Source organism: Microtus oregoni, unplaced genomic scaffold (assembly GCF_018167655.1).
Source record: "Microtus oregoni isolate MIOR12 unplaced genomic scaffold, Mior012 000018F_ref0000195, whole genome shotgun sequence".
In the NCBI taxonomy this organism is placed as follows: domain Eukaryota; kingdom Metazoa; phylum Chordata; class Mammalia; order Rodentia; family Cricetidae; genus Microtus; species Microtus oregoni.
The window spans coordinates 32904292-32926964 of NW_024543077.1; the positions used below are offsets into that span (position 1 = coordinate 32904292).

Sequence of the window (22673 nt, forward strand, 5' to 3'; positions counted from 1 at the left end):
AAGGTAAAAGCCAGAAACACTTTTATTCTATTTGCAGGCTGTTTCTGCTTCTGAGGAAGAATGCAACTAATTTTATTTGTTGTTCAAATAGTAGGGGATAACCACTGCCAAAACAATAAAGTGTTTTTTAGTCTTTGCTTAGGATAAAATTGTTCTCAGCAGAATAGAGTTTATGTGATGTGGGCTGACTGTAATACAGACGTCTACCTTCAGGAGCTTTCGTTTATTCTCTCCAGTTGGTTCCGAGACCATCCAAAGCACACACTGCACGCATTCATTGTTGGGGCGTTTTTCTGTTTTAGAGGGATTCCCTAAATATATTTTAAAAGTTTTAAGTAGGAAAGTGCTCTTGTTTGCATTAATTAGCATTAATATGTGATATTTCAAATTAACGTTTGGTTCTAGTTGACAGCTTTCATTGTGTTCAGTGTGGTATGTGTAATAGTTTATGTTCTGTTCCTGCGAAAGAACTGCTGACATTGAGTGTGTGCACATGTATGTGTGTGCGTCTCAGGTTATGAAAATGACAAATGTTCTTCCCGTGTAGTCCTTTGTGATGATTTATTGAATCACTGTATTCTTACTCCAGGGTTTGCCATAAAGAACTAAAAATTTTTGCCAGTCTCAATTTAACGAGATCTATTCGTGTTGACTTTAAAGACTTGTGGATTTTCTTGTTGCTGTTCCTATTTGCTGCCGGTGCTGTCTGCCAGGAGAGTAAGGAACAGTGTCTGGAAAATCCAGGGCAGGGGAAGCAGGGATGTCTGAATGCCTGCCTGTAGGTTTGTGTGACCTTACACACTTTCCAGCGTTTATTATAAAGAAGGATTATTCACTTAAAATAATTAATGCTACTATCATTTCACTTTATAGGTTGATTTGCAGTTCACTGCAAATTTAGTTATGAGAATTTTCTTTATTCTTCATTAATATTTTGTTTTTATTTTGTGTGCATTGGCATTTTGCCTGCATGTATGTCTGTGTGGGGGTGTTGAATACTGCAGTTACAGACAGTTGTGAGCTGCCATGTGGATGCTGGGAACTGAACTCAGGTTCCTTGGAAAAGCAATCGGTGCTCTTAACCGCTGAGCCATCTTTCCAGCCCCTGTTATTTATTTTTCAAGAGTCTTGATTTCTCTACTAAAGTTGAAGGGTGAAATCTTAAATGTTCAATTTAGTTTACTTACATGTGGTTTTCCCCTCCTCTCAGTTCTCTGCCACCTTCTGTTAGATCTTGCATATGCATTGTGTCATGAAGCCAGAGCCACCTGAAGATGGGGTGTAAAAAGCTAATTACCACGCTCCATGAAGTCTAGTTTAGTTCAGGTTGACTTAGAACAGACTGTTCTTCACTCAGTCAGTCCGTTCTCTGATGAGGACACCTATGTATGGACATACATTTAACTATATTCATGCTTCATTTCAAATTGCAGTACAATTTCAAAAAACATTTTATATTTCCTAGAAATGGAAGAAATTTAAATGTATTTAGAAGGTTTTTTCCTCTAGATTCAATAGTTTGCTAATGTGGATACTGTAAAATGTCACACTTAAAGAAATTTCAAAATCTACTATCTAATATAGAGCTGACAAAATTGGATGTTCCTTACATTTCTTAATAGAAAAACGCTTTTAAAACAAAAATGGCTGATCGTAAATATTCTAAGTCGCTGTGTTGCTGCGTTTTAAGTATTGACCTTACGTTGCTGAAATGCTTTCAACTCTAATACTGTAAACGATTAAAATCACATATTTAGAAAGACTTAACTTTTGAAAGGAAAACTTTTTACCTGAAATCATCTTTGCTTTTATATCGCGTATCTGGTGATTTTTTTTTTTTGTTCCCATAGTGAAATTCTTCTGTGTCCTCCAATGTACTTGAGACTCTGAGTTACATAATAATTGCATTTGTGTTCTGTAAACAGTTGAAGGGTTCTCTTGTGCTAAAAAAAGAAAATCAGTTGCGTCTTTGTCAGTCTTGGACATCCTATGACTTACTCTGTTCTTGTGTGCCGTCTGGATTTGCTGAGAATCACTAAATGATATTAAATGTGATCTCGAAGGCTCCCTGGTAGAAGCTCCCAGCCAGCTGCTAAATGTTCTCTCAGAGTACCTGTCAGAGCTGTTCGTGGTGGCCGTCCAGTGGATAGCGCGATCTCGTTTGCACAGACTTTTTAAGGAGAGGCATAATTAGCAATGATAGGACTGCAAGTTACCAGGCAGGTTGATTGTACCATCAACATTTATTAAAACAGCTTAATTGTGTTCTTTGTTAAGTAATAGTGCAGCTAATTAAAACCAGTCAGGTTAGAAATGAATGTTACATAATTACACCCTAGTTCTAAAAATAAAATTATTACCCTGGAACCTATGAAAAAGTCAGCATAGCAGGACTCCAAAAATAAATGCTGCACCACTGGTTTAAAAATAAGTTCCTTTCGAGTTAAATATAAGTAAGATTGAAAAAATGCATGAAGTAGTTGAAATTCAAAGTCGTGTTGGCCGAAGCAGCTGGTTGTCTTTGGGTTTGGGCTTTCCCCAGAACATGTAAAATAAGAGGCTGCTCATTACCTGTGTCTGTGGGTGACTGGAGCAAAATCCCTGACTTGTTTGTCTCTAGTGCAGATTATCTGACAAACGGTTCTTCACTTTGTGCTTTGGGAAATTTACTTATTTATTTATTTTGAGCAGAAATGTTAAACATAGTGAGCACCTGAAATGCATTCATTTTCTAAGATTTTATTGACTTGTAAAATGTGAGACTTAGTTCCGATCCAAGAGGTATTGTTCTGGTAGACGTATAGCCCAGTGTTGTGTGTGCTCACCCTGGGTTCAGTCCCAGCTCCAGGAAGTTTGAAGGGGGAAAAACCATGGTTGTGTTTCTACGTCTCGGCTGAAACCCGCCTGGTTCCCTCTTCCCTACAGATGTATAGATACACTAATCTCGGCTCTTAAGAGTCTAGCTGTACCTTAAATCCTGTTTGCCTACATGCCAAATTAAGAAGCTAGAATATTGGCATCACTGTGCTTGTATAAACAGTCATGATTGAACTATCCTATTGTGAAATTAAAAACTCAAATCTTGTTAAATCTCTCTTTCGTTGTAGTTCACAACTAAGTCTTCCGTGTTTCGCATGTGCCTGTATCATTACTGTGCAGTGTCCCCTACGGGACAACATAATTTCAGTCTTAAACTTTCCGTTAGTGAAATTAATCATGTGCAAAACCATTCATAATTAATTGAATTCTGTTCCTAGACTGCTGTTCTCCTCATCACTCAAGTTTAAAATCCTGACTGGAGAGTCCGACATGTATCACCTTTAAGTGTTCCTGTTTATTTTTAATCTTTCCATATCATAATTTGCTTCTGGCAGAATATTAGATATTTCTTGAATTTTATCCTGGTTACCCCTGAAGGAATTTTCATCGTTAAGTTATGTTTTCTTTCCACTTCAATTCAGTAGTATTGGTGCTTGTTATTTCCTTTTTCCTTTTAGCCTTTTATGTTAAGAACATACATGAACTACAAAGCCCAAACTTCTTTTACTCAGCGTAGTATAGTTTAGTCTTCATTACTTTACATACGCAGTATAAGCGTTTTGGGTTCATGTCTGCTCCCATAATTTACAGTTTAAATAAAAAATGAATTGTTATTGAAATGGCTCTCAGAACTGAGATGTAAATGTTCGCTGGATGCTGTCACCCTGTCTTTAGGGGCCCTGTGTAGAGAGAGGGCTGTTTCCTTTTTCTGTAACAGTTGCTTTGCCAAGTTTTGTCAGGCCCCACTGTTAGACATGGGCTAAGCATTTGGATCTTCTCCAGAGTGCTTGCAGGTGCTGGGTGGTTGTGGTTTCATGGATGGTCCACCACAGGCGCGTCTTGTTTTCTCTAAAACTCCCTTTATTTTGTTCTGCTCCACAACCACTATCTTAATATTTTTGGAACCAAGTGTTTCTTAGTTCTGTGTGACTGAAGTTTCCTTACCCTAGTCTGAGTAAAGCTGACTTCATGAAGAGATAACCATATTTCTTTCATTTCTCATTTGTACCCTTTTTAAAGTTTTTTGTAATGTTGGGGGCGGGCGTATATACACATGAATGGGGGAGCCTGGTGGTGCCACCGTTTCCTGGAGCCAGAGCCACAGGCAGTTGTGAACCCTCTGATGTGGACGCTGCACACTGTTCCCTTGACCTCTGCTCACGCCAGCCTGTGTAGTCTGATCACAAGTTTGGAAGGATGACATGTCCCTAGAAGTGACACACCTTAAAACGGGGAGAAATGCCTTACCCATGAGCCTTAGCTGTACAGCCGAGAGCTAATTTTCCTGGGGTCAGACCTCCAAAGGTTTGGGCCTGAACACATGGCCCAGGTTTGTTCAGGTGTCTACCTTGTTAGCTTAAATGATCAGGGTTTCTGTCATTGTTCCTGTTTTTATGTCAACAATTAGCAGTCAGCTCCAGCATCAAAGCATGTGAAACACTAGCAGAGGCTGCGTAATGTTAACATTTGAATAATTTGGCTTCTAGGATCACTGTACTAGCTGACATACACTGTGCTTACCGTGAGGTTACCCACCAGTGAATAGCATGTTCCGAGAATTATGCTTCCCCTCGTGGAGACCCCGAGACAGGTACATCCCTAGGTTCTGGACATGTTCTCTTAAATTCCCTAAGTTCACACAGCTCTAGGGGTGTAGGGAGCAGCTCATTCTTGACAACGACTCTGCTTTGTCCTTGTGTGGTTCATAAATCACCATTAAAATGAGAATGGTCCGTGGAAATAAAAGGGCTGACACTCTGAGAAGGCCTTTGTAGACCAAGAATTTCAAGAAACCTTATGGTTTTCTGTACGTTAATTTCGCTACAACTTAATCATGGAAGAGGTGCTTATAAGCCATGTTAGCAGTGCTCTGAAAAAAAAAAAATCTCCCAAGATCCTTTTACCTAAGCGTGGCAGGAAGCTTTTGGAAGTTGTGGGCACGATCAGCCCTGACCTGGAGTGGTCAGGAGTCTGTCCCAGAGCTGAAGCTTCTGTCCGAAGTGAATGATAAAGTCTGTCGACTGCTCAGAGCATCCTTTGGGCTGTAGGTGAGCTTGTTTCCTGTTGCCTGCAATGCTCACTACATCCCCTGTAGAGTGTTAACACTAAAACTTGTTTCATTCCAAACATATTGTTTTAGTTTTTAAAATCCATCTGCCTCTGAACTGTCTTTTTAGCCTAATGTAATTTATCTAAGATTTTCACCAAGTCTGATACCTTAGAACCCCAAGTAGAATTTATTTCTGTTCTAGTTCTTGATTACAAATAGGATATCGTTCCAAGAGTAAGTTTAGCCTCTGCACCGAATCGAAACTATGATGATGATTCAGTGACAAAGATGACATTTCCCTGGTCACCAAAGTCGGTTATAGTCGTCCTTATATAATTAATTGGTTTTGACTTTAATGATGAAAGTGTCCAGGGTGGGGGTGGGTGATTGAGCAAAATCACAGCAGAATGCACTGTCCTGAAGGCTCTGATACAGTACTGCAGTTAGGAATATTCTAGAACTGCCCTGTGAGAAGGAACCCACTCTCGCTGGCTCTGTTTCCAGTGTTGCCTCTGTAATAGATACATGTAGCACAAGTATAGTTAAGTAGTCCAGTCCTCTTTCTCAGGAACCTGTGGGACTAGATCTAAGGAAGTCACATATTTGAGCACCCTTTTCCCCTGCCAGAGCTGTTACTGCCGCTGGTGCATGTGGACGCCGATCTGACCGCCAGCAGTGTTTGAGCTGTGGGTGTTCGCTCTTAAGGTGCAGCTGTGACCATGAGAACATTAGGACGGAGTAGGAGAGCTCTGAAGTTACTGCTTAAGAAGACAGTGAGGAGAGGCAAGGCAGACCTCAGGTGGAGCCGTGAGAGACTCCTCTTTCTGAGTAGGCTAGAGCAGAAGGGACCTTTGCTAGGGGACAGGAGCTGGTGGAGGACACAGACTGTCAGGAGTCCAGAAAAGTGTTCCTGGCAGTTGGGAATGCTGAGCTCAGTAGAGAACTGAGAGGAAGACTTGGTGCTCATGTGTCTTCTATCCCTCATGGTATTAAGATGCCATTTCACTTAAATGATGAGGGTAGATGCTATGGACATTTTTTTATATTCTTGGTGGGTAAGCTCGCAAGGCCTCCTGTTTTCAAAGAATTGTTTAACTGGCTTTGGAATGCAAATTAGCCTGTCAAGAACTAGAGGTTGGAGTAGACCCTAGAGAGGTAGTGATGTAGGAAAGCACCTCCAGTAAAACACAGTAGGGAAAGAAAGGCAGAGGCTTAGCTGGGCGGTGGTGTTGCACGCTTCTAATCCCAGCCCTTGGGAAGCAGAGGCAAGCGGATCTCTGAGTTCAAGTCCAGCCTGGTCTACAGAAGAGTTCCAGGACAGCCAGGACCATTACATAGAGAAACCCTGTCTCAAAAAAACCAAAAATGAAAAAGCATCTACCAGGTTGTGGTGGTGATACACGCTTTTAATCACAGAACACGGGAGGCAGAGGCGGGCAGATCTCTGAGTTCAAGGCCAGTCTGGTCTACAGAGCAAGTGCCAGGACAGGCTCCAAAGCTACACAGAGAAACCCTGTCTCGAAAACAAAACCAAAAAGAAACAGAAAAGGGGCAGAGGCAGATTGTAGACCTGGTTGGGTTTACAAATTGTGCTAGCTTTTTTTCCTGGAAACCACGGGGAAGGTGCTTCCTGTTGAAAATAAATCATGAGCTTAGAGGTAAGGTTTCCGATTTGGAGGAGAAAGAGCAGGAGGCTTGGCAATGCCCTTCAGATACTGCTAGGGTGGTAGCTGTGGTTGTCTGCCTAGTTCACAGTCTTGGGAGTGTACCTTGAATTTGCATTTAGGCAGATAGCAACTGCAAGAGATTGGGAAAGAAAGGGCTTTACGGTGGTTTTTAACATACTGGCTTTGGAACCTACTTGAAATTCTTTCCACACAGAAGCCATGCTTGACACGTTTGTACATTGTACACTGCCCCCAAGTGGTTCTACTTAGAGAACTTGGCGCTGGTGTGCTGGTCTGAAGTGGACTGTGTCTATAAAGTACGTCCTGTGCCACGTCCGACCCCTGTACTTTGAGAATGAAAGCATTCTCGGAAGAATCCAGTGCTAGGCTGAACATGGTGGGCAGTTACATTATCACAGCACTCCGAAGGCTGAGGCAGCCAACAACATGGTACATGCTTAAATAGGAATAGTTGCTAAGTGATGATAACGTCTTAGGAAAGATGTTGGAGAATGTGGGATACACACACAGCAGACAGTAAAAAACATCCCGTTATCCAGAAGCTTCCTATACATTCGAAGTCCTTGACATTGTAATGTGAGTGGTGATCAGAAGACCAGGAAGATGCCTCGCCAAAACACACATTGTCACATCTCTGCGTGGCCCCGTACAGTACACACTGAACACTCACAGACTGTGAAGCAGAGTTAGGTATGGCTCATTGTGCAGCCGTGAGAATTAGGATGTCCCCCTAATATCAAGGCAGTTAGTGTGTCTCGGGATGGCCATTTGCCAGTGGGCATCTCAAAGGGGTGGCCATTCAATCCTGAATGAAAGACCTAATTTACCTGTAGCACTGCCATGACTTTCTCAGAAGAAATAGAGCCCCATCCCTTCTTCAGAACCTTGTCTGTATTTATTGTTTTCCCGAGTCGGTCTTTGTAAGCCATCCTTGGGCTTCAGTGACCCTGATTGTGTTTTTACTGAAGCAACCTGTATTTGGTAACCAATGTCTTTTTTTCTTTTTAAACTTGGCTCTTGGATTTTTTTTTTTTTTTGACTGTTTAGTGGTTTGATGGGCTCATTTTTTTTTTTTTTTTTTTTGGTTACAATACAAACAGCAGGCGTAGCACTTTTCCATCCTACACGTGTGGTACCCTGTCCTTTATAACACCTATATTGCCCGTCTCCATGAAGCCTCATAGTCGTGTGTATGGAGAAGCCCAGAGTGAATGAAACTGCCGCCAGAGCAGCTTAGTCCTCTCTGGTCCCCATAACCCCGACAAGAGCAGGATGCTTCTGAGCGCGCTGCATCTCCGAGGCCAGTCACCGGCATTATCAGAGACGTAGGATCGATCCACCGAGATAAGCGGTTATTGCCAGTGTTTCGTACTCGAATTAACCCAAAACTCGGACTTCACTTGTTAGAGAAATAAATGCAGAGAACAAAGATACACTCTTCAACTTCTTTGCATTCACTATCAAATTGGATTATTCCCTTGTTTTCACATCATTAAAATTTTTGATTGACATTAAAAATTGGGATCTCCGACTTCCTATCACAGCATCTTGGCATAGCAGTGTTTGCTTGGAGATCTCTTGGCCTGATTGAGGTGCCTGGCGTCAGGCAGATTCCTGGGCCATTTGTCTGACACCAGTCCAGCCTGTCACTTAAATGCCTTGCTGTCAGCAATGCTTAAAGCTTTTGATTCAGCCAAGGAGAGGAAGTGCTCTTTTTTTTTTAAATAACATAATCTTAATCCCTTTTTGTTTGTAATTTAATGGGAAGCCACTTTTTAGCAAGACCTAGATTTCCCATTACTGACGGTTTGCTTAGCAGTTTATTTTTGAGCTAAATGAAGAGTAGAATAGAGTCTGGAACTGCCATGTGTAACCTTGCCTTTTAAAAGTGAAATTTCTGTAGAGCAGGAACTCTGTCTTTCAGAGTAAAGTTGACTTTGTTTACTCTATTGAAATTACCATAGAAGAACTTCCTGTGTTTGTGGCAGGGAAAATGGCAACAACAGTCATCCTAGAGGGACTGCGTGTAATCCCCTGAGCTGACCGAGCGGGTCAGGCTGCATGGACTCTGTGGGTGTTTAGCACACGAATAGCTCTGTCTGCGGCAATCACTGGACAGCCTAGGAGCAGACGGCCTCCCGCTCAGCCCACCTAACTGCACTATAGCACCCGGAACGCTGTTCTCACCATGTCCCTGCCAATAGTCCAGTGGCTCAGAAGTGACAGACACGTCCCGCTTACAAACACCGCACAGGTTTATTTTCTACCTCCGTTGGCAAGGCATTTGGTTTCCACATACTGGCAACTTAAAAATGTTCCTTTAGCCACACTCTTAAGAGGTGGCTGTTTTACTCTGAAAGGAAGACAGGTTTTGACGACAAGGCCGAGAAAGCATTTTCGTTTAATGCTCCGAGCCTTTGACTCAGCCAAGGAGAGGAGATGGTTTGTGCTTTTATATTTTGTAATGACATAATGGCAACTTTTTGTTTATTTGTTTTAGCTGGCAGTCATTTTAAAGCAAGCCTTCTCGCTTACACGTTACTGAGAATTTTTTGAGTGAGACTTTTAAAACAAAATAGGACCTGTAGTCACAATGGTTTATTTAACAGGCAGAGTATCCATTCCATGCAACCGATACTGCAGGGAGCAGAAACGGAGAACAGGCCGGTCAGACAGGACAGCCTCCTAGTCTCCTGCTTCAGCTTTGCGTTAGAGCCGTCTAACAACTGGGTCTTACGCGGGGACAAACGGAGGAAGAAAAATGAAGGGACCACAGTTCCCAGCTGGTGATGGGCTAGTTAGAAAATGCCATTGGAGTAAGAGTAAACCAGGGACCCAGTCTTCCCCAGCTCTCCCAGCAGAGGTCCATTAGGAATTAGAGCTAACTTGTTCAGTTTCCTTCTCGTCTTTGGCTAAGAATATAAGGTATCTGGAGGACTGTGCCCTGGTCAGCTTTAGAACTGAGAACACAGATGCCTGATCTGGGCCAGATCACCGATTGTGTCGTGTGACCTCAAGCCAAGGCTCTTAGTCTTTGTGGCATTTACTAAATAAAATCTACGTGTTTTAATCTGGACTGTCAGGGATCCCAAAATAACCGTAAATGTTGAATTTCTCAAAATGTACCCACTGCTTAAACTCAACACGATACATTCCATAATTATTACTTACAGGTGCAGTTAGCAGGGTATTTGAGAAACAGAAGTCACAGTTGAACCTTCTGAAATGCAAAAGAACAAGTTGAAGGCGTTGGGATGTTAGGTTTTCTGTCATGTTTTAGATAGGCTTAGTACACACACACACACTCACGCAGCTGTGGCAGGAAAAGTAAGCTCTGACCCTGCCCAGCATGCCAGAGTCAGGTGAACGCAAGTGGACTGTGACATTTTTTGTACCACTCTTGTCATGACTTTGTACAAATAAACTAAGGTCTGGTTCTGGCAAGTTCTGACAAAGAGCAGATAAGGAAAGTTGGACTGGAAAGCACACACGACACAGGAACCCAGCCTTGAATTTATAAACTTTTGATGCCTACACGTCCTCAGGGAGCTTTCACTGCGGGGGAGGTACCCACTAAACGTCAGAGCCCTGGATTGGCAGAGGTTCCTGTTGCTGCCCTGTTTGGTCTGTGTTTACGTCACTAAGGAATCCAGCAGGTTCCATGCCTCTGGCAGTCACTGTGAAGCAACCCACTGTTTTCTGGACCTCTGGTGTCAGGAGAGGGAGGTTGGGAAGAGCCTCTGACCGTTGTTAGCACGGCCACGTTTTCAGGGTTGACCTGGCCGTGGATCAGAGCTGCGCGTCGCAGGGGGCCTTTCTTTAGCTTCCTCACCACGGCCCTCCTGTAGGGTTTCAGTCTGAGTGAGCCAAGTAGGAAAACATCTGCCCCTGAGTAAATGATGCCCCTCTTCTGTCTTGAAGCTGTTCGTTTCGTTTTCTTTCTTGGTGCTCTGCCCACACCTCATTCCATGAATTATGTAAACTAAGCCTGGGTGGTGTAGATGGCACATCCCTGTAATCCCGGGAGCCCGCAGGCTGAACGGGAGGACATGAGTTCAGAGCCAGCCAGGGCTTCCAGCAAGGACTCGAAAACGGAGGCGTTTGTGATTTATGGTACCCAGACATGTGATACCTCCTGTCTGAGAGATGCTTTGTGAGCAAACCTTTTTTTTTTTACTGATTTGGAGCAGATTCAGGCGTTTTGTTTTAATGAGAATAATAATAAACTTCCATGGTTAGGTACCCATTAGTCGGTTTTGTTCAGGCGAGCTGGCATCCCTCCTGTGTATCACAGAACTGCTGTTTGTTCTCGCTGCTTTCTCGTTTCATTTCAGTTTGTATTTATCTGAACTGAAACATGCGTGAGGATTACGTGTTAGTAAGCCTCAGGCTAATTATATTGTAAGATAAGCCTGTCCTAAGCCTCATAAGAATGTATCTTTCGGCCCTTCTTTTCGTCAGAGGTTAAGGGACTAAGCAAGGCACAGGAATTATCTTCAAAGATGCTGGCTCTAAATTGGGGATTTTAAAAGCCAAGGGCTTGGCGCAACACCTTTCTCGAGTGTTCAAGGCCCTGAGTTCAGGCCCAGCACTGAAGACAAGCAAGCCCACCCCAGGACAAAGGCATGTAGGCATGTAGTTATGTGTCCAGTAACTAAACCACATGAGGACTTTTACTGTCTAGAAAAGGTAGCAGCTGAGGACTGTGGGTAAGACAGTATTGCTATGGACACCGGAATCTGGGGTGAAAAGGAAATACACCATAGGGTCATATGTGATGGTGCCGTAAGGAGACAGGCACATAGTGGACTAGTGTTTCCAGGGGGGCACCAATGACAGCTCATTGAGAAATGGACAGAGGGGGGCTGGTACTCAGAGCCCACACACTGTGGCTGAGGAGCAGACTATGTTCAGGTTGTGGGGCAACACATCTACCGATGGGTCCTGGTATACGCGGTGCAGGCAGGAAGTCTGAACGGCTTCAGTGTGAGAACAGAGATGCCCAACACAAGCAGGAGCGGGAACAAGGGCTTCGTGAGTGGGACAGCTTTGTTGTGTCGAAATTGAGAGGGAAAACGGATTAGCAAGACTGAAGAACCTTGAGAGCTGGGCTAACACATCTCGGATCCAGGCAGTGGTAACACTGGATGTTAGATGCTTTTCAGGAGAGTATTCATTTAGTTAGTACTGATGGCCACTTCAGGGTCCACGATGGACTCAGGTCACAGGAAAGAAAAGGAGATTTCTGCTCACATGGAGTTTATATGTAATGGGACAAAGGTGGTAAAAAAAAAAAAGTTGGGGTCAGGTAATAATATTTCCCCTGGGTAGGAAAATCAAAGGAAGGGGTGAGGAGTGAAGGAAAGATAGGCCAAGTCTTCAGGAGTTGACCTGGGTAATGCGAAAGGGTCTCTCCTCACTGTGGGAAAAGAGTTCCTGGGAGAAGTGGAGGCTTTGACTGCAAAATGAGCAAAAACTTCCTGGTGGGGCAAAGCCGTCAGGTAGGAGTTCACAGAGAATGACATGCAGTGTCACCAGGGGATGGAAAACCTTTGAGCCCCGCACGTCCTGGCAGAGTGGAAGGCGGTAGGTAAGGCAGAGGTGATGAATGTGCTGCCATTCTGGTCTCCTGTGGTAGCAGTTAGCGGGAGGAGGTAGGCCAGGCCATCGCAGTCCTCCTGAGGTAAGGCTGCGGCCTAAGCAGGCCGAGAGCAGCAGTGCTGGAGGGATAAGCTGGGTGCGGATGGTAAGCACAGACGTGGGTAGTGTGGGGTAGACGCTCTCGGTCCCCCCCTCCCCCTTTTCATCAGGGACACTTGGGTGAAAGAGGCTGCTGCTGGCTACCCTCCTTAGCTTCAGTCAGCCCTCCCTGTGGAGCATCAACTCTCGGTGACTTCTGGGGTTTAGAATGAACAAGACCTGAACTGTGTCATGGTGGGCTAGGAGATCCTGGAGGAGAGGAAGGCAGCACAAGCCAAGATCTATTCAGACATGAGGGTGGCATGCCGGTTGGCTATCCCGGCGCTGGCCAGTCAGCAGGAGCGCCCAGGACTCAGGCCTGTCTCCGATTTTGAATGAAATGCCAGCTGGACAGTCAGGTGGAGCCAATGAGTTAGAAATTAGGAATAATTTATAATGAATAATAGAGTTAGAATTGGAACTTGAGCTTAAAGGGGAAGTCATTCTGACTAGAAGAACCTGGGAACCCATCTGAGGGAGACGGTGCTATGTGCAGGATGGCGAGTGCCTCTGAAGTACGACAAGGCCATGGAGAGTGGGCATAGCAGTCAAGAGAAGGGCGTTCAGGGAGCTGCAGTGTCTTGGGAGAAGTCGTGAGAAAGGGAAGGCACGGGAACTTGGAGAATACTGGTCACAGAATGTGAAGGTAATTCTCAGGGAAGTCAAAAACATTCAGAAAATACTGACTGAAAGAGAAAAACTGTAGGGCCAAATACCGAGTGAAGGGTTTTTGTGTGTGTGATGGCAGACATAAGGGAGCCGGTGCAGGAGGGAAGTGAGGATGCTAGGAGCGAAGACCCTAGCAGGGGAGTCTAAAAGACTGCCTGCGTGGACCCGTGAAGAAACGACTCGGTGGTTAACAGTACTGTGGTCGGAGGCAGGAGCTGAAGGCAAGAGAAGCCAGTGTTTTGAGTAAGACTGAGGGGAGTTGTGGAAATGGCTTTGATACGGCCAATGGTGTTGTCCGTGACAGCTGTTTTAGGATCGTCGATGGGGTTCTTCACCCTGGCCTTGGCCTGCAGAAAGTATAAAAGAAGCTAATGAAAGAAAGTGGGGAACAGTAGTCTTAAGAGTTGTTCGGCCCCGCAGCAGAGGGGAGCTGGGGATGGAGCTGGTCCTGGGCTGGAGAGATGACTCCTCTAGAAGGCCCTTGGTTCACCGGCACCTTGTGGTGTGACTCAACAATGGTCTCTAACTTGTTCTAATGATTACGCCTTCTTCTGGACATGTCAAGCACTGTGTTCGTGAGTGGTGACTTGTAACCCAGCAGAACCGTCAGAGTTACCAAGAGACTGATGGGACCTGTTTTCTACCACCTTTCCTGGAAGCCAGACAAATACCCACGAGGAATAATCTTTACGTACTTTCAGAATCTTCACGGGGAAAGCCCCATCCCCCACTGGCTCCGGAGCAGCAGTGCCTGGCGGCAGCGGGGAGCTTATGGGCTGACGCAGTAGGCATGGAGGACTTTGGGGGTGATAGCTAGTAAGCCGTGATGTGTCACTCTCGTAGCTAGACAGGGTCCCATACCTCTGGACTCCACAGAGTCCCATACGCCCACGAATCTCCAACAAGGGAGTTTAATGTTTTACGAAATACCCAACCATATGGCCTTTATTTTCATGAAGAATGTTTGGGCTAGTTTTCAGGTCCAGCTTTAAATGCTACGTTACATGACTTCAGCAGTCGGCTTTCAAGTTCCCAAGCTGTTGAGGGAGCCACTGAGTGAAGGCAACGTCAGGTTTCACGTCTGGAGGGAAACAGTTCCAGGGTTGTGTCTTTGTTCGCGGAGAGCTGGGCTACACTGTGTCACAGATAGACTAATGTGTCTACCACTGAGTCCTGTTCGGTTGAGTCAGCAGAATGCAAGCTGTTGTTACAGGGTGTAAACGTGGCAGAGTGTGATCAGGGTGTAACGGTGTAAACGTGGCAGAGTGTGATCAGGGTGTAACGGTGTAAACGTGGCAGAGTGTGATCAGGGTGTAACGGTGTAAACGTGGCAGAGTGTGATCAGGGTGTAACGGTGTAAACGTGGCAGAGTTATGATCAGGGTGCAGACGTGGCAGAGTATGATGGGGGTGTAAGCATAGCAGAGTATGATGGGGTGTAAACGTGGCAGAGTATGATTAGTAGTATCTGGTTTTTAATAAATAGGGATAGACAGTCTGAATGGAGGCAGACATAACTGAGTGGTCTTAGGATCACTAGCCTCTTCCATTTAACTGTAAAAACAAGCAGATAAGTATCGAAAGTAGATGCACCTTAAGCCTTAGAGCCGTCTGTGGCAGGGGTTAACCTTCAGGCAGTGTCTTCCGTTCTGAGCACACCGCAGTTTACATCCGTCACCTGAGCACTTGTCCTGACTCCCAGTGAAGAGCAGCTTTGTTCTCAAGTTTACGGTGACACGAACCCGCTCCTCTCTCAGATTTGCCAAGCAGTCGGTAACTAGTGGGGACAGGAATGCTGCCAGGGACGACACATTGATGTAGCCTGAGTGGCTTCAGTATGCGATACGTCCTTTATCCATATGCACACTAATTCGCGGTAGTGAGACATTCTGTGTGAGCTTTCCCAGGTCATCCTAACTGCAGATGGCAGTCTTAGGAGCGTCGGTCTGTGTCTAGACTTTTCCACGGGTCCTGGTAAAAGAAAAGGCCATGTGTGTTCTTTAGGTATGGCCCCGAGATAATATTGACCAGCACAGCTGAAGTTCAAAGCACACGGGACTACGTGGCAGCAGCCGTGTCTGCCTTCTCCCGCAAATGTCTGTCTCTCCTTTGTTCGCAGGTAAAGTCGGTAATAAACCTTCTGTTCGCTGCGTACACTGGAGATGTGTCTGCCCTCCGGAGGTATGCTCGCTGGGTGGATGCGCTGTGGCTTTAGGTGTTTGAAGGTCTTAAGGTCTCACCCACACTTGTAATACAGGTCACCAAATAAGATACAAAGAACCCCACTTCCACTTATACCGGGGCCCCACTTCCCGTGTCTCGGACCTGCTTCTTGTCCTTCCACAGAAGCCCAGCTCTCTGTGGTAACTGGCCCCTAACTGGCTAGAGGTTGGCTGTAATGGATCTCTGGTGACACAGGTGTTTGGTGCCGCGCACGTTACCAGGACTAGAAAGGCCATGGGCCCCTGACTACTGAGCGAGAGTTCCCTCTTGGAGCTAAGTTGGTTTCCATGCTGTTTTAAAAGCGTTAGCAGCACGGGTAACTCCAGGCAGTGTAGTCGAAGAAGGGGAGGCCTGCTGGAAGCACACTGCTTTACTATGGGCGTTTTTGCCTCTTTGGTGCTGATCCTGGATTTGAATCATGATGGGACGAAGCTTAGTTCTGGGGGCGGCAGCTGATGCTCATCTCACTGGAAAGTAGCTAAGGAGGAGCGGTCACGTGGCATTCACCCACGGCTCCGTGCTGGGGTGGAGCTGGTAGAGCGTGGGATCTGAATGAGCGGCCTGGCCTGAACGGATGGAGTAACTGTTACCACCCGGTTAACCTGACCACCTGTAGTGAATGGCTGTTCCTGGCTTTCAGGTTTGCCCTTTCGGCCATGGACATGGAGCAGCGGGACTACGACTCCAGAACAGCCCTCCACGTGGCTGCCGCCGAGGGTAATGCGTGAACCGCGAACCGCTTGCTACAGTTTTTACAGAATTCAGTTCTTCTCAAAACTAAAATCTCTTTTTGTGTGTTGGGGGCTGCAGGTCATGTGGAAGTGGTTAAATTTTTGCTGGAAGCTTGCAAGGTGAACCCCTTCCCCAAGGACAGGTGAGTGCATTGCCTCCTAGTGTGATTGATAACACAGTCTGAATACATGGGATGGTCGTGTTGAGTGACAGCTCCGGGTGAATGCATCAAGGGGCTTGCTTGTGACATCAAAGCCTGCCTTATTCGGAAATCTTAGGTTAGATATCAGTCAGCCCGTATGAAGAAGACACAGCTTTGTACTTGAAAAGATAAAATGGGAATTCTGTTCTCACAGGACTAACAACACATGGTAGACAACACTGAGGGGTGGGAAAGTTTGTAAAAAACGTTCATCTTTAGTGTGTTGGCATTGATGGGTATCCCTGGATTTGGCACAGCTAGTTTTTGAAGGCTTTGTGGAAGCTGAAGTTTCAGTGGCCCACTGGAGAGAAGGACTCTGGATGGCGCCGAGTGAGGAAGGGTGTGTGCTGCAGTGGGAAGAACCTCCTAGAACGCTGCTCCTCCATGCCCCCCTCGCCCACATGACCACTTCCCAGCCCGGGCTGTGCTGAACAGGCACTGCTGTGCCCACTCCCTGGGCATCCCCTCCTAGAGTGGACTGGGTGAGCCGCGTGCACAGTGAGGACAGGCTGATCCTGTGAAGAATGCAAGGCAACAATCATACTTGTGCTGTTGGAGGAGTAGGTTCGGAAGGGAGCCCGAGAGCTGCACGAAGGTGGGAGTAAGCTAGCACCCTCCTGGGGAGCTGACCAGCTTACTAAGCCTTTGGTTTTTTTTTGGGGGGGGGGGAACTAAATCTTGGTTCAGCGTACAAAAAGTGAGAAGCCAGTGTCAGTATCTGAAATTTGCTAGCAATTTTGTAAGGTGGCGACGTGTTGGCTGTCTCTCCCTTTCAGTGATCATTAAAAACAATGATTGAAATTAGTTGCGTTGACAGCCCCCCCCCCCCCAATCTACCAGTATAGTGCCCGTCATAGTGCCCAGCAGAGTAAGAGGCCGAAAAGTGTCTCGCTGTGCTTAGAACTCAAACACTACCTACACAATGCATGTTGGGAACACTATGTGAATTCCTCCACTCCAAATTTGCCTCTGAGAATGTGGCAACACAGGCATCCATCTTCTAGACAAAGGTAGCTGACTAACTTGGTAGCTGTGGATTTAACTGTGCATCCAGAGTGAAGCCTAGACCCGGGTGTATTTTCCCATTGATAAGAGTCACGTCGGCTATTGATCAAATAGCAGGAGTGAAATAGTGTATTCCTTCCCGAGAGACTTTTCATTACGTGGTGGAAGAGATGTAAAGAAGACTGGGCAGATGCCCCCACCCACAGATTAACACAAACATTTGGTCATGTTAGAACCATGTTTTTTGAGAAACGTAAGAGACACGTAAAGTGATACTTACCTGATTTTGAACATCAAGGACAGGCCACTAGAAACATCGAATCTAACTTAAGCACTTTTGGTTGTTTCTGCTTTATGTTGTGACCCATTAAGGTGAAAGGTTGAGGGTAGATACGGAATGAAGGAAAGAGGCTAAAGCAGGGAGGTGGGGGAGGAACAGGAACCAGCAGAGGGAGCCGAGAGGGCAGGCTCATGGGTTGTGAAGGAGCCAGGAGCCAGGGAGCATGTCCGGTGTCTGCTGGGCCGTGGGCTGACTCATGGCTTGTCCTCGAATCTCCATCTTCCTCTCACAGTGGGGATGACGAGTTCTGGTCAGGCGGTGGACCAGTTAAGCCTGCAGCCCCCTACCCTTGCTGGGTACGAAAAAGGGTCACTTCCTCTGGGCAGGTCTTGCTTATCTAACATGTATTCGTTGTCACGAGGATGTTGTGACTTTTGAATTCACAGGAACGTGAATTTTCTGGGAAAGGTTGGGATGATGCGTGTTACTGCCTTAAACACCCGCGACACTAGACTTGGCTTCCATGCCCCTCCCTTAGCACGTGGGTATGGAAGCGGGGTCTTTTCACAGGACCCCTCTGCCCCTCAGTTGTCCTCCTGGGTACCAGGTGCCTCACTCAGACCAGCTGTTGGGCGCCTTTGCCGTACTCACTTGTGATGCTGCTAATGGCACTGACCCTGAGTGGCCAGGGAACCTGGGATGGACCTAGAGCCCAGGGATGCTGGGCAGCCGTCTCTGTGCAGCAGTGCTGAGTACTGACGCCCCTGTCTGTGTCCTGCAGGTGGAACAACACCCCCATGGACGAAGCGCTGCACTTCGGACACCACGACGTCTTTAAAATCCTCCAGGAATACCAAGTCCAGTACACACCCCAAGGGGACTCTGACAACGGGAAGGAAAATCAGACTGTCCACAAGAACCTCGATGGGCTGTTGTAATGGTCCGAGAGGCTTGGGTTACTTACCTATCCGATTGTGGAACATGGCTATGAAGAACATGTATATTTCTGTCTGGCAGTGATGTGCACTGTGCGTTTGTCCTGTCAGTGTTACTGGAGTTTCCTTCCTTGTGCGCACAGGACAAAATCTGATGTCTTTGGGGAAAATAGAAATAAAAGAACCTCCCTTCATAATGTGAGCAATAGTTACCTCTTGCGTTGCACAATTTGATGTCCAGGAATAGTTAGTTACCAATGCTAGCTGACGTGTGTGGCCCTCATGAGTTGTGTGTGTTGTAAACTTTCAATCCCCGGGTGATGATATCCTCATAGTCATTTATGAGCTAAGCTTCGTTGTACAGTTTACCCGTGGGGTTGATGCTGTCATTAGATAAACCAGTGTGGTTTTCAAGACTTTAAATATAGATTAGCTTGAGTGTTCGAACAACTATACGCACATGGTTGAGTATTTAAAATGTGTCCTCTCACCCTCGCGTCAAGGTGACTCCTTCAACACTAAAATAGTTGCTAGCCATTCATAGAACTCGCCAATTCTGATTAGGTTTTATCAGGGACTCTGTGACGATACGTTTGGTGACCAAAACATACGCGTGGATATAGTTCTAGTACCTTTGAGACCTTTCCTTTCATACGGTCCTCAGGCCAGCCTCTCTGAGGCCTTGGGAAAGTGAGTGCCGGCATGCTCTGCAGTCTCGTGTGTCCTCGGCAAGTCAGCAGTGCTCACATTCCTAGCCCAGAGACAGAGCCTGGCCTTTATCTACAGAAGAGGAACCAAGATTCAGGCGTCTAACTTAGCTTAAGAGGAAAGACAGTGCTACCGCAGACTTGGACGTTTCTTTCAGCTTCTACAACAGAGAAAAGTTCAGACATGCTCTCCGTTACCAAAGTTGCAGGGACACGCGTAGGGACAGCCGCAGAAGACATTTCCCTTCAGTCCTACTGGCAACGGTCTGCATAGGCTAGCTGTCCCTTCCCGAGGCCTGGGGGTCACTCTGCACTGCCCCCCCCCCATTCCTAACACTCGGGCAGACTCGACCAGTCAGGAAAGATGACGTCTTTGTAAATTTAGACTCCCCATGTCTTTGTTTTGGAAAAGTGATTTCTGAGTAACTTAGACAACAGGTCAAAGGAACCTTAGCGAGAACCCAGTTTTCTAGCAGTTGCACATAGTGGACCCTATTCTACTTCCGAGACACGAGGGCTCTGTTAGTGAGGACTTCTGGTGATGGAGCACATGTGTGCATACGCATGCACACACAATGCACTTCTTGGAAATTGCCCGCGGAAGATGCCCGCGGAAGATGCAGAATTCTCAACTACACAGATGCAGTGGTAACCACATTAACACAGAGTCTCTGACCCTCGCTATCAACACAGAACTGCACCCGAGTTTCCTGACGCCTGGCGGCACAGTATCCAGTAGCCGCCAGCTGCTGTGGTCCGTTTTCAGCCGTCCCCTGCCATTCCCTAGCCAGCGCCCCCCTGGATGAAACCCTTAACGAGTGCCCCTTCCCTGAGCCAGGCACCCCCACCATGGATCTAAGTTCCAGGAGCTGTGGGAGGATGGTGGGCAGGCATCCAGCTCTGCCACTGTGTTCTGCTTCCACAAGCCTCTCGAGACAGGCGGACAAGCGGCACTACACTTTGCTCGGAGCCATCAGTCCCAAAGTTAAGGCGTGACCGCGGTTTAGTTTGAATTCACTGAGCTCACGCTATTCCAGAAGCAACTGGCTTTGTGTGGTTCAATGCGTGACTTAGCTATCACCAGTGACTCCGGGGCTTCTCTGAATGTTATTCTGTATATTATTTGAAAACAGAAGTTGTATCTTTTCTAAGATCAGTGCCGTTTTGTACAGTCTTTGTGGCCTGGTTAAATAGGCTCTTTCCCCTCACGGTGTTATGACTATGTGCCAGGTCTTGCTCCGGCTCTCTGCTAGTGGCTGATATTAAGGAGAACACTTTTGTTTAAATGCTTGAATGAGCTGTTACTGCTGCCATCAGTAAACTCCAAAGATCTTATTTTTTTGTTTTGTTTTGGCTTTATGATCTTGTGTAATTTTTCTGTATCATGGGAACATTACATGGTCATGTTGGTTTGAAGCTCTGTTTACGCTGCTGTTTCTGCTGTCCCTGTTGTAATACCCATGCCTGGGGATACACCACGCTTTAGCTGCACAGCTGGATTTGCTCTTGATCCTGCTGTCTGTCAGGGACTAGGTGACCTGATGTGGGATTTAGGTCCCTCCTGGGGAGTCCAAAGCTTTGAATGTATCTACTTCTGACGTTTCCCAAAATGAAATCTTAAAACTATAAACTGTAAGTATTCTGAAAATTGGGAAATATTTATTTTAAATGAGATCAGGTAGTGTTGCCTTTTATAGCCTAATAAATACATGTATTGAAAACAAGCCGTGAGAAATGAATTTTCTTAAAATAACTAAGGTTTTTCTCTGCACTTTTGAGTTGTGAGTCTGTAGCTGTTTTACAGCCAGCCTGTTACGGGCCGGGGAACACACAGAGTCACGTGGGATGTGTGGACCCAGGGCGAGGATGAGAACTGTGGGGACCTAGCTGTGGATACTAGGGGTGGGCAGGCTCATTCAGCTCTCCAGAAGCTCGCACTGTGCCTGTACAGTTAAAGTGCTCAGGGTACCGGGCTGCACTGTGCCATTGCAGGTACCCTTGGACGAGATCACGTTTCCATGGAGCTCTGACATCTACTGGGGAGCTGACCCAGGACTGCCACACCAGGATCTGAGTGGGCCTGGCTGGCGGCTCCCGAGTCCCCCACACATGGAAATGGTTCTCCGTTCCAGAATGCCCTGGTCCTCGTGGGGTTAAATCAGTGTCTGGTTTCCTAACCACAAAGGTTTATGAACACCATGCCAATCCCATTTTTCATTTTATCAAAGTCTTGTGCCACAAACCAAGCGGCTTGGTTACAGCGGCTGTGGTGTTAGGGCCATCTCTATTATTTTAATAATAATAATAGCTAGGTGGTGGTGGCACGCACCTTTAATCCCAGCACTTGGGAGGCAGAGGCGGGCAGATCTCTGTGAGTTCGAGGCCAGCCTGGTCTACAAGAGCTAGCTCCAGGACAGGCTCCAAAGCTACGGAGAAACCCTGTCTCAAAAAAACCAAAATAATAATAATAATAATTAATATTCTATTAATAACACATGGAATTCTTTGATCTAACCCACACTTTTATTGATGAAGCAGGGACCCAACAGTGGACCACGATATGCAACTCTTAGTCAATATTCTCTCCCTGCACCCTACCACACATATCTTCACTTACATTAGCTAACAGTTACTAGAGTCTCTCTCGGGTGAGTTTTGGGGCCACCAAGTCCTGCAACATGAGTCAGCTCCTTCTGAACATGCGTGTGTCTGCAGATGGCAGTGCACAGCTCACAGATACCCCCAACAGGGAAACGTTCTAGTTGTTAATCTAACCGTGATCACTCTATTTTCATGGCACTCTTTTTTATAGGAGTTTAGGTTAGTTTTATTTGTTAGTCCCTATGGTAACATATGCTCATAACTCATGGGTGTTCAGGGAAGCAGCCCGTGGAAGCACTGGGTGGTTCTTACACACTTTTTACGAATGGGAAAGCATCTGGGTATGAAAGGGCGTGGATGGGTAGGCTAGGGGGTGTAGTGTTTGGAGACAGAAGGGTCTAGGCTTCGTCATAATTACGGCAGCTGTTTTAAAAGGAGGGGACAGAAGCTAACACAACAGGCCGGAAAGGCAGGCTCTCCAGGACTGCTCAGAGGGCTCGTGTCTGTTCTGGAGCTTGACCTGACTGGGCCTTACGGGACCAGCCATGCCTCCTGCTGCCTTTCACGTTCTAGCAGCCGATCTGCTATGAAGCTAGACTGTCAGGGCACCAAGGTATCGTTTACGCAGAAGACATAAGAAGGGCTGCCAACAGGCCAACAGTAACGAACTGAGTACGGCAGCGTTATGAAATACAGAGTCCACAAGTTTGATGGTAGATACTCTACCTTTTGGGTAGTTTACTTGGTGTACTCAGTATAAGTGTCATAAGTTAGGATTATTTTTCTACAATACATCATACTGTC

At 46.2% G+C, this 22673-nt stretch overlaps 1 protein-coding gene across 1 annotated transcript in view; it reads left to right on the forward strand.

Annotated features, from left to right (window-relative positions):
- The window catches only part of Gls (glutaminase), a 63873-nt gene extending 42881 nt beyond the window's left edge, over positions 1 to 20992 (forward strand). The window contains exons 15-18 of the mRNA XM_041668420.1: positions 15304 to 15365; positions 16048 to 16124; positions 16218 to 16281; positions 18408 to 20992. Coding sequence (XP_041524354.1) covers positions 15304 to 15365; positions 16048 to 16124; positions 16218 to 16281; positions 18408 to 18564 — 360 coding nt within the window. The 3' untranslated portion in view covers positions 18565 to 20992. The remainder of the gene's footprint in view (positions 1 to 15303; positions 15366 to 16047; positions 16125 to 16217; positions 16282 to 18407) is intronic.
- The last annotated feature ends 1681 nt before the right edge of the window (positions 20993 to 22673 follow it).